Here is a 12465-nt window from a genome sequence, read left to right as displayed (position 1 = left end):
TTCCAATAGCACCAGGCTGGAATCTCCCTACACCAGGAGAAACTATATCTAAATTTAAAGATCTCCACCAATGCCAACCACCAGTACTTCTAGATGAAAACAGAAACACTTATTGAAAGAAAACAGGCGTGGCTTTTGGAGTGAAAAAAAAAAAAGAATATTTTTTTTTCTTTCAACAAGAAATCTTCATCTGGCTTTCATTTGGTTTTGCAGAACTCTGGAAGTTATTGTCCACCTACTCAGTTCTTTTTTTCTGGAACTGAGAAGCCGGGGAAATAAAAAAAGTTTAAAAAGTATATTTAGCCAATTAACAGATGACAGACTTTCAAGAAAATGGAAATAAGTTTGTGCTACAGTTTTTGATAATTTAAGTCTGTGTGTTTGCATTTATCAAGATAATGTTTAAGCTGCTTCAGTTCACACATGGAGGTAATCACCATAAACCATTTCTCTATAGACCAAAAGTTTTGTTTTCACCCAGATTAGGAACAAAAATATAATGCACAGTCAACTTCCCTGGGTCAAGAGAAAAAAGGGTACATTTTCATTTATTTGAGTTTTTGCTGCTATTATGGAAAGTGGTAATCAGTAGACTATCGTTAAAATTAAAAGCAGCTGCACTTAGCCTTGGCATTTTTCATTCAGTTTACAACACCTACCATTTTTGTTACACCTGATAGTGCATTCAGTCTAATTAAACAGGGAGTTGACCAACATCCACAATTTTCATCACTATTTCCAAATATTTCCTATTGTGTACAGTTAAGGTGAATCTAAACGATCTTTTAAATTAATTTCAAGCCTTCATTGATGTGGCACACATTTTTGGCAGAGAAAAAAGTCAGAATACAACTGTAATATTATAATATATGAGTTGGACTTGTGACAGTCTACCACATTGTAAAAGTCAATGTTAGCTGCATCTCTTAGAAGATGAAACATCCCTGGCAAAGGTCTGTCCTCGGTGGTCAGGGATCATCAACTTAAACTGGAACTTTGCAAATAAACACACAAGGTGCAGGATTTCAGGTATTAGAGGGCTGGGAAGCAAATTTCCAGGTAAGTACAAGTTAGGGAGATTTCAACAGAGCATTTACTAGCCTACATATCCTTTTCAAAGATAAATTGTGGCAAAGAAAAACAGAGTTAATTAATTCCTGCTTTATATTTGGAAGAGTTTGACAGTTATTAAATCTTTTGTCACATCAATAGAACTTTATGAAGCCAATTAAGTAACTTTCACATATAATTCTTGATGTAAGAACTCTTTTGAGGTCTAAGGTGTTTTTAAGTACAAAAATTAAGTAACTCATTGGTTCAGATGACTCATGACAGGTCTTACTGCTTTCATTTCTGCTGGCTAAGTCAGTTCCTAAACACTGTGTTCCAAATATGATTTGACTAAAACCAAACATTCTGTAATATTAATTTACAATAAATTACCTCTGCAGCCAACCCTGCTGTAAAACTCATTCACCAAGACAACCACAGAAAGTGAGTCATGAAAGAGGCAACAAAAAATTTAACTGGGGAGAATATTAACACAAAGCTGTGTATTAATTTAATAATTATCTTGAAGACATAAAGATGGAAATGAATAGCTTAAAATATCGAATCTGGTTACATAAGGTGAGCAAAATATTTGCTAAACATGTGAGATGAAGAAGTTTCAAAACATTTATCCTAAGTCAATAATAAAGTTCTGGCAATTATAATTGTGGATTAACATGGTATGGAAAACTGATCCAAATAGTAATGAAATTCAAATAAAGGAAAAGTCGTATCATTTTACAGAGACTGCAAATATCTAAGGTCTTAGTTGGCTACTCTCCAACCAGAAGCACATCTCTCTGACTGAACCTTCTCTTGTATTCATGAACTTATGATGGATAAGTTCATAATCTTGAACTCAGGAACTTAGCACGACTTATCAGCACGATTTATATTAACTTACATGCTCCAAGTAACTTTCCAATGCTCTAAAGTTCACAATAAATCCCATACCTGTTATGCTGCTTTTTTTTTCTATATGACAGCTATTCTGTTCATTATGAATTCTAAGATTTTCACAATAACTCAACGGAACTTCACCTCAGTGAACATCAGACAAGTCCTCTCTCCTTTCCAGAAAAGACTTCTGCTCACTGTATTTTCTTTACTTATAATACACTAGGGAAACGACTAGTAAAGTTATACACATTATTAGGTGCACCCACCTCGCCCTCTCCAATCATCCCAGTGCTAAACTTGACCCAAAATGTGTTCTCAGAGGCAGTTAAACCCGAGAAAAGGGTAAAAGATGACTCACAGAACTTCTAACTCATTAGAAAAATGCATTCGAAATCATAATCATCTCTTAGTAGGTTATTGACCTTCTAAATGTTTGCCAGTTTGTAACTGTAGGTGGCATTTATTTCAGCTACACACAGCAGCAGAACAGCACAGTGACAAATCAAGGAAAAAGGACTTTGTGCCTTCCTGAGTTGTTTTGGTTTTGTTGGCTTTTTTTATTTAATCGCAGTATCTTTCTTAAACCTTCATCTGGCCTTCTATTTGGGGCTCCTCAGTCTATGAGATTACCAACCAATATAATCAGCAGTACATTCTATAGCTCCCTTTCCCTGAAATTTACAACTGTGCTGGCAGGGCAGCTGATCTGTGCTGTTATTGACTGAGTTTGCACCAGCAAACCAGCACAGCATTGCGGAAAAAGAATTAACAAGCACTGAATTGCACTGAATCAACTACAAGCTGTAAGTCATTAACATCAGACACCCATTTCACTGGCTCCTCACTAACTTCCAAATACATGACTCAGTGTACTTAACATGAGTATAAAAACAGAACTGAAGACAGCCAGAACTGGTTTGGTTATTTGAGGGGTTCTGTTCCGTATATTACAATTCCCTCGGTCTCAGCAAAAAGGAGATCAAGCAATGTATCAAATACCAAAATAAAGATGGTGCTATTAATGCATACTAGAAAACTGACTGATAACAGAAGCAGAATTGGGAAAGGTTTTGGAGTAGTTATGAAGGTAGTAAAGCTCCTAAGGAAAAGGAGAAAAATTAGCTCCACAGGTAAATAATGTGAAACAGAGAAACTGGAAATGTTTGAGTGGGCAGATCAGGCAACACATAAAACAAGAAATGAGTGATTTCCATTTTTTAAAAAATGAAAATAGAGACTCAAATATCAGAAAACATGAAAAATATTTTCTGTTTCTAGGGATGAGGGGAAGACAGAACCATAATGCCAAAATATCATAGTATCACTTATGAAATATCACTTACAAGGTAAGCGAAAAGCAGTTTTGCTCATTGACAGTTCATCTTGAAAAGAATAGAAATAATCAAGTATTCAAGAGCATCTCGTTAATAACTTGTACCTTTCAGACCAGCCTTGGAATTATGCATACAATATAATGTTTGCACTGGAAGAGTGAAGCACAAACATTTATTCCCTGGGCTGCCACACATTATCTGTAACATGGAAGCCCTTTCAATGAGCTTCACAGGAACAGCTGTTAAGGAACGAAGACTATTCAGCCAACTTCATAATCTGGAGGTTATCAGGTTCTCTCATTTCATAAATATTATTTGAGTAAAGATTCTATTAAATTAGAACTCTTCTGATAGTATGAATTTCCCTAAAAAGAGAACTTTACTTTCAGAAAGTAATGTTGACTGAGGTTGCATAGAACTCTCTGTTAAACTTACTGATTGATAGCAGCTGAGCCAAGTGGACTTAGTTTCCAAAAAAAAAGAGGAAAAAACATTCTGCCCATGACATTTTTTTCAGTTTAGAGAATACAGCAAAAAAACCCCAGCAATTTGATCATCTACTCTACTTCCTCTGAGTTAAAGACAGAGTCCTCAGAGGAAGTTTCAGACATTACATCTTATTCACCCTGGTGCTGACCCAGAAAGCCATGAAGATATTGGCTGGAGCTAATACAGCAACCTCCAAAATTTGGAAGAACCTAAAACAAAAAGGTTTTTTGTTAAGATATAATGAAGACACTGGGGAAAAACATTACTTCAGGAGAAAGAAAATTCTGCTAAAAAGTTTAAACAAAGTTGTGGGTAGGAAAGCAAATGGACAGAGAAACAAAACTCCTCACACCACAAACATTTAAAAAGAGTTAAAGATTTTCTAAGAAAATGAAAAACAAAACCGCAAAAAACTGGTCAGTTGTATTAGAGAACAGAAAACTAGAAACAGCAAAGAAAAGAATAATCACAGTTTGCTAATGGAGTGGGAACAGACTTTAAAGGCAAACCTCTATGTCTCCAAAATTTTACAAACTTTTTTATCATTATCAAAACACAGTTAATTATGGTTATGGAATAAAGAGCAGAATAGGTGATGGGAAGAGGGTAGAGGAAACTAAAAATTTGAGGTAGTAAGGTATTGTGCTTAAAAAAAGATCTTGAAAAAAATGCAGAATAGGATAATACTAGCAAAAGAACAAAGGTGTATAAAGAAACTGCTTATTGGACAACACTGGAGACTGGGAAGCATAACGTTAAAGAATAAACAAATTAACAAGCTGAAAAATAAGGTTCTGTTCAAACCTTAAAATTAGTGTGAACCAGGGAAAGAATTTATTTTAAGAAAGCTCTTAAGAAATTCAGAAAAGGCAGACATTACATGGTTTATGAATCCAGTCAACTAGATTGATCCAGTCCCAAACCACCCTGTATTTCTAAAAGGTCTCCCTATTGCTACAGAAATACTCTGGAAAAAAAGAAAAGAACCAGTAAGAAAATAAAGCCCCTGAGAAAGCAGTTAGAATAGTGAATTTGTGCCAGAAAATGAAGAAACAGCTTGTACCAAAAACTGTTCCTAAACACATAGTGCAGTAAGGGAAGGGCTGACAACAACTGCCATAAGTGTTTTATATCAAACAGTAGCCTCATCTTAAAAAAAAAAAAGGAAAACCACCAATCCCTTGCCAGACTTGTGTCTAACTTCTGCAGTTCATATTGTCACTGACAACTTCATGGGTTATTTCAGTTCCTGCTTTTCATTGCATTGTTGCTTGACACAAAACCAAAGAACAGAGGAGCAACTCAAGCACATCATCATCAACATATCTTTGTTGCAATAACTTAGACTGGTCCAAGCTGATGCCTTATAAAATGTTCCTGCTCAGCTCCACAATTCTTCCAGAAAAGTTAAGAGACCAGCCTTTTGGAAGAATACATTCTCTTGTCTGAAAAACCTACCACAGAGCTGATGCTGCTGACCCTGCCAATGACCTTAGACAACAACATCTATGATCTTAACAAAAAATCACAGCAAAAAACAGCATTCAACCTACATCACTTTATCCTTTTTCCTCCACAGTGGCAACAGCAACCATCTGTCTCCTCCCGGGTCTCCATATCTACCTCATACTATCAAAGCATAGCAGAACTGTGATGGAACATGTATCACTTCTCTTCAGAAAGAAAAAAAGGCAGCAAAAGAGCTTTGTGTCCAGGGAAAAGAGTCCAGGGCTCCCCAGGATGCAGGAAGAGATGTTTTGTGCAATTAGAGCTATGATGAGAAAGCAGAGTTCACAAGAAAGAGGGAAAAAGGAAAAGCTGCTTCCTATTCCTCTAGCTGACCAACCTCCAGTTGAAAATCTCCTTTCTCCAGAAACAAAACATTTGGCTGAGAACCTTTAAAATGCTCCTACCATAAGGACTGAACTGAAAAAAGACAAATATTTTCTTGAAACCATCACCAACATTTAGCTAGACACTGAACCATCAGAGTTCTGTGAATGTAAGCAAGTCCTCCTCTATTTGATTTCTTTGCTTGCAGAATCTCCCCAAACCTGTGTAGAGTTGTGCTTTTATATGTTTTATCACATTTGTATTATGTATAAGTTCGTTCCATGTACCCCCACCCCCGCTCTGTAACGACCCCCCGGGTCTTTCCGTCTCTCCCCGCGGTTTGTTGTCCCCGAGAAATTGCCAAGTCACTGTGTTTACCCCCAGATGCCTGTCTGTCACTCGGTATCCCTTCCCCCAACCTAGAATCTTCTACCCAGGAAGCCGGGCGATAGGCAGACGACCTGGGACCCTCCACCTGTCCGCCCCCCATTGGATGTACCCCTGCACCCCACTGCCCTCAGACCCCCCGTGGCGTTACCCCATTGGCTGCCCCAGTTTCCCCCTGTCCTGTACTTAATCCGCAGGTGCGGCACGCCCGCGGCTTTCTCCTGGCTGGCACCCGCGAGCCGCCGCTGCCCCGCTCGAGCAGCCGCCGCTTCTCTCGGCCGGCTCCGGCGCGCACCGCCCCGCCTGCGGCGCGGCACAGACAAACACCGGCGCGGCAAGCCGCGGCCCCTTCGATTATTGCTCTCCCCGTTGGGTTGCAATAAAACGGAATTCTGCCCCCCGGAGAAAGACTCTCTCCTTTTATTTGCCGTGGGACTCGCTGCTTGCTCTCAGACCCACACAGCCCCGCCCAAAGCCCGCGAGGGCTCAGCGGGAGGAGCTGAAGATCTGCCCGCGCTCCCCTTTCCCCTGGAGCTAGCTGGGATAAGGGGGGGAAAGAGAGCATACCGCAAACCTGGTCTTCCACAGGGCTGCAATGAACCACTTACCTGTGGGAAGCCCTTTTCCCCTCAGTCTCTCCCGAATAGCCTGGCTCCTGTCTGGCTGCAATTTTCTATCTCCATTACAAGACAGCTGATCCATCTGCAAAAAAAGGCAGTAACAAAGTCAAAATGTTGGAAGAGCTCATATTTGTATGAAACAAGCATTGTTTTATGCAAATGCATGTAAATATTAGTCAGTGTGAAACAGTTAAGTGCAGAATGGGAGTTTAAACTTTTCAATAAAGAATGGATTCATCGAATTATCTATATTTGAACAGTGTGCACTTTATTTAACTACACAGTCTACCTTTTTTCTACCAAGAATAAATTAAGTTCACAAGGATGTAACTTAAACATATTCCACCCCTACTGCAAACTGAAGGGACAGCAGCACTCAAAAACCATCTTCCATGATCACAGCATGACTAGAACTTTCCTAGTTCTACTGATGAGTTTTCTGCATAACAGGAAGAACTGTCTTGTACCCCCACAGGACTTACTGCACATGTCAAATCACACGCACCCATTTGTGAGCAGCCTCTTCAGCCCCTCAGGCACATTCCTTTCACAAGTCAGCCTTAACTACTCCCACTAACTTTTCACTTAACCTTATTTTTTTAAAATCACTACTTCCCTAGGAAAAACTTTCACATGTACAATCATTCAAAGAAGAGTTTATTTGCTACACCAAAACATTCTTAGAAAGATCTTTTTGTATAGTGGCAGTGTAACCTGGACAGCAGGAGGGAAGGACAAATCTAGCAGACTTCACAGTTAAAATATAACTCAGTTAACATGAAACAGACTGAATCAGCCTGGGGCTATATTGCCCTTTACAATGCATATTAACATGGGAAATGAAAACTTTCAAATGGGACCTCTCAGCTGTGCTCCAGATACCACCAAATGACCAGTTATAGAGATAAAACCCCTTGAGCCTTTGATGAGGCCCATCAAAATTAGAGCAGGTGAACCTTGGAATAAAAGTTGTACTCTGCCTCTGAAAAAACAAAATTTATACATTTTTCTTGTTAGCTAAAAAATTCCAGCACACATACAGATCACTGAACATTAAAACCAACCGGGCTGGCTGGCTAAGGTGCACAAAAACCTAGCAGCACAGCTGTGCTGTCATTGCTCTGTTAACTCTTGGATCTGTTCAGCTAGGTTTTTTTCTTGTCTTCTTGCAAAGCCAGTGCAGTGACACGTTCAGAATTAAAAAGGTCGTTGGCAGAGGAAATAAGCAAAGCTTCAACACTGGATAACTGCTTGTCCCACTCCTTCATTAGCAACATGGACAGGAGATTGGGAGTACACTAGTTGGATTCAGCTCTCCACTGTCTTTGGCAGGCTGGTCTAGATCAGTCCTGCACACCAACCCCAGACTCCCTGAAAGCCTGCTGACAAGAACAAGAGGAGGGAAGCAGAAAACTTGCTGAAATGGCCATCAACAACTTGGAGAATAATGACTCACTTTCCAGAGGGGCTGTTTCTATAGCTTGGGGCCCGATTTAAAAGTTGGGTCTTTATTTTAACAGCACCACTGATGAAGGCCCTGTAGCCTTTTATTTCACTGAACCACAGACTAGTTCCACTTGGCAACTACACAAGACTTCAGACACTACAGTGAGGGGCACTGGACTGACAGACATACCTCACAGATTAGACAATGCTTTGTGGAGCTCAGGCTCAGCACTATTTCTGGAGGCCCGGCATAATCAGTTGCTGTCAAATATTAGACAAATGCAGGGACCTCTCACTTTCTGCAACCATTTCCAAACCAGATATATGAAGAAACTATCTAACAATTAGATCATACCTTTTTATTAAAAAAAAAAAAAAAATGAAGCATGAGCAAATTAAATATTTTTCATGCAATTTCAGTGTTGTCTCTCTAGACAGCAATTTTTAATTTATATGGACCTGCTGCAGAGAGTCCAGAGAAAGGACACCAAGTTGATTAGAGGGGTGGAGCACCTCTCCTATGAGGCAAGGCTGAGAGAATTGGAGTTGTTCAGGCTGGAGAAGAGAAGGCTTGGGATGACCTAATCGTGACCTTCCAGTACATGAAGGGAGTCTACAAGAAAGACGGAAAGGAAACTATTTACAAGGGCATGTAGTGACAGGACAAAGGAAAATGGCTTCAAAACTGAGAGAAGATTTAGATTAGCTATTAGGAAGAAGATCTTTACTGTGAGGGCGGTGAGGCACTGGCACAGGTTTCCCAGAGAAGCTGTGGATGCTCTTTCCCTGGAAGTGTTCAAGGCCAGGCTGGATGGAGCTCTAAGCAGCCTGGTCTTGCAAAAGGTATCCCTGACCATGGCAGGGAGGTTGGATGTAGCTTTAAGGTCGCTTTTAACCCAAATCATTCTATGATTCTATGACAATTTATGGTCTTCCTTTATTTAGTTAAAATTATTTAACTTTTCTGAAGTTATGCTGTAATGGTTTAAGTGGAGAGAGAAGTTGCCCATCAGGAATAGTAACTTTGCACAATGAGTTCATGTAATTTCTTTCACTTCTAAAAACAGTTTCGTCATTATTAGACAATAAAATCCTCCACAATTCTCATATTGAAGAGCTGAGCAGAAGTGCAAGAAAACCGGCACACCGCCTTTCTGTTAATAAGCAACTCTCCAAAAGTCAAGCATATCTTCAACTTAAAGTAAACTCACAGCAATCATTTCTGAAGCATTTCAAGTAACAACAAGTCTAAGCCTTGCCCTACACTTCATCACCTTGTTCTCCCATTTCTCCCTACATTTTTTTTCAGTGCAGACAGTTAATGAAATGACCTCCTCAGAAACCCATGAATGCATGTTCCAGGAGGAACTGTCAAGTGCACACTGCTACATGGGGACAGAAGCCATTCTCTCCTCTCAACACTCACCCGTGTCAAAATTGCAACATACCAAAACAAGAGGAAGAAAGACTGCAGAGTGACTCTGAATTAGCACTTTTGCTCTCTTCCTGCTCACCTCTATTGCTTCCTCAAATGCTGACACAGACTTACCCCAGACAAGCTTCCCAGAACCAGTCTGACCAACTGCTTCACATAGGAGAAAGAAGGGGCACAGTTGCTGTTCCTTATGTGGGCACTGCAGGCATCCAGAACAGTCCTCACAGACACACGGGCGTAAATGACATCTTCACACATGCCCAGGAGGATGCTGTTGAGATGGTCTCCAAGCTTGATAGGCTAGTGACAAGGACAGGGGAGATGGGAGAATCAGTTTTAATAGTGGCTTGGGGAATGTTCAGAAACAAAAGACACTCAAGAATATACATTAACTATTTATGAGACTTAGTGCCTACATTATCTGAGTGCCTACTCAGATAATGTAGTGCTACTTTATTATTATCTGAGTGCTAGTTTGAAAGTCATCGTGTAGGATGTGAAAAAATAGTGGCTGTAGAACAGGAAAGAAGCATTCAGCCTCTGGATTCAATGCTACAATGACCTGGCCTAAACAAGCTGCCTGATCTGTAAGGTCTGGACACAAATGACTTTCTCAAACATTTAATGAGTAAGTGAAAATAAAGCAAAAGGGAGAAGGTTCAGAGGAAGTTTTAATCTTTAATTTTGACCATTCTGCCACTCACAAGTATAAAATTCAAACCTCATCACAGTAATTTTGTACAACCCTCTGTGCTCACTTTCTGCAGTTCTTCACCTTAGCAATATTTTGCAGCACATGTGTTAGCATTCCCAAATTCAGTGATATCACCAAACAGTACCAACAAAAAGTAAGGAATAAAATAACCAAGCCACTGGTTAACAAAGCAGAACTTCATAACTGCAGGATAACACCCATACAGCCTAAAAAAAAAAAAATAAATCTGGATGTCTTTCTGCTCTCCCCATTCAGTGAATGCAGCACATTGTGCATGGAATATCCCTCCACAGGGTATGCAGCAGTCAGTGATAACATTTGCTGTCAGGTGCCTCCAGCACTTGGGACCTGAGCTTTCTGATCCGCAGCTCTCCCAAAGTGGGTGGTTACCCACAAAGTACAAAACAAACGCTGTCAAGCTTTTTGCATCACAGAGTGCTTCAAACAATTGCACTCTTTCAATCTTCCCTGTGTGAGCACTCTTAAGGTGAACCATAAAAAAGACACTCTGGACCACTCTGATTTAATTAATATAGGCCTTTCCCATCTATCTGTTTATCACTTCTAACTAATAATAAAAATAATGTATGTGAATAAGATATGAATCTCATGTTCAGCCACACTCCCAGCAGAGAAGCAGCTCAATAATGAACACAGGTAGACAAATACAGAAAAGGTATTAAAAAAAAGGGAGAATCTGTGCATGCAAATTAATGCACTAAAGTAATGCCATGCACAAGACTGTTCTTTTGCCAACACTAGCTCCACAGGACAGAGTAACCATCTGACAATGTCCCAAAGGCAAATTCCTTCCAGGCATACCCTCACCACATTGTCTTTGGGGAAATACTGTTTTGTTAGCAGGTAGAGCATGACTTTCCACTACATTATCAGAAACCATTGCCACACTTTTGACACCAAAGAAAGAAACAAAGAAAACAGGGACTAAAATTTATGCCTACATTTCCTCTCAACACCTACTTTCTTTAAGTCACCTACGTTAAGGCACTCTCCTACTACTGTTGAATACTGCTCCTTTCATCTCCTACAAGACAGGGGAGCAAAGAAAGAGAAAAGCCCTAGTATCTAAGAAAACTCTAGGGATTTTGGGACAGGCACAGTAGACATTATGAACAGGTACCCCTAAATAGTCAGAGCTTCAAAGTTTTTAACCTCACTTAGCTGCACTCAGGCAGCTACTTCCAAGTAAGTACAACTGAGATCCCAACTACCACTGTGTTAAACAAAATATTAGGAACTGAATGCCTGAAGTGCTGAAATCTTTAAAAATTTTCTTCCTTAGTCTGGTATATAACATCTACTAGTAGGAAAAAACCTAAATCTGAACCACAAACTGCTTCTCCCACAGCTGCAAGTCCATCATGAAATGCTTTGTCAGAAGCATTTCATCTTACTTTCACTATTCTAGATATATTGGGAGTGGGGAAGGAGCACTGAGGAAGATAGTGAATCACATTTATCTTCAGTCAGTTTTGGCAGGACAGTCTAAGAGTTTTGCTGGGTGTGCAAAATAACCACATTGAACAATAGCACTCAGCTCTAAGCAGTCTACAACTGTGTCTTCATTGACTGACAAATCAATAGCAAGAGTCTACTCCCTGTTCCAAACAATTCAAACCCTTTCTCGGCCATTATGAAAGGTAAGTATCTGCATGTGCCAAGTCCAGATTCACAGAAGCTATGGCAGGCAGCATGGAGAATAAGTTTATTATGTGTAAAACAACCATGTTAGTTCCAAATTTATTTTTATATAAGCCTAAACCAAATCAAATTATTTTCTCCTTTGTCAGCAGCTTAAACTGCTGTCTTTCAGCCTAAGGCATTATAGGCTAGACCAGCCCAGATGTATCTTCATGTAAACTAACATAAATGTGCCATCAGCACCTTCTCCCTGCAAGACAACACCACATTTGACAAGAAAAAGCTCCAAGTATGGGAAAGAAAACTTTGTACTGTGCAGTGACTGGAACAGACTGCCCAGAGAAGCTATGGGGTCTCTCTCACTGAACCATCTGGATGCAATCCTGTGCCATGTGCTCTGGGATGACCCTGCTTGGGCAGGGAGGTTGGACCCACTATGGTCCTTTCTAACCTGACCCATTGTGTAAAATTCTGGGAAAGGAATCTCAGTCCTCAATGTCTCAGCATGACATCGACATCCTGCTTTGGAAACTCAAATCCAGAGTCAAACAACATCAAGTCTGAAGTTGCAATATTAAACAAAACCAAATCTAA

At 39.9% G+C, this 12465-nt stretch overlaps 1 protein-coding gene across 9 annotated transcripts in view; it reads right to left on the bottom strand.

Moving 5' to 3' along the window:
• The window catches only part of PTPN13 (protein tyrosine phosphatase non-receptor type 13), a 114857-nt gene that overhangs the window by 64770 nt on the left and 37622 nt on the right, over positions 1 to 12465 (bottom strand). For 7 of the 9 annotated variants that reach the window (XM_072928661.1, XM_072928662.1, XM_072928660.1 and 4 more), the window contains 2 exons: positions 9609 to 9794; positions 6602 to 6695 (listed from right to left, as the gene is read on the bottom strand). In XM_072928661.1, coding sequence (XP_072784762.1) covers positions 6602 to 6695; positions 9609 to 9794 — 280 coding nt within the window. Of the gene's footprint in view, positions 1 to 6601; positions 6696 to 8518; positions 8653 to 9608; positions 9795 to 12465 lie in introns of those variants that run through there. The other 2 variants (XM_072928664.1, XM_072928665.1) reach the window with 1 other exon arrangement.

The sequence above is a fragment of the Taeniopygia guttata genome, chromosome 4, assembly GCF_048771995.1.
Source record: "Taeniopygia guttata chromosome 4, bTaeGut7.mat, whole genome shotgun sequence".
NCBI classification, from domain to species: Eukaryota; Metazoa; Chordata; class Aves; order Passeriformes; family Estrildidae; genus Taeniopygia; species Taeniopygia guttata.
Note: the sequence above shows the minus strand (reverse complement) of the source record. Positions and strands in the feature narration are given on the sequence as shown.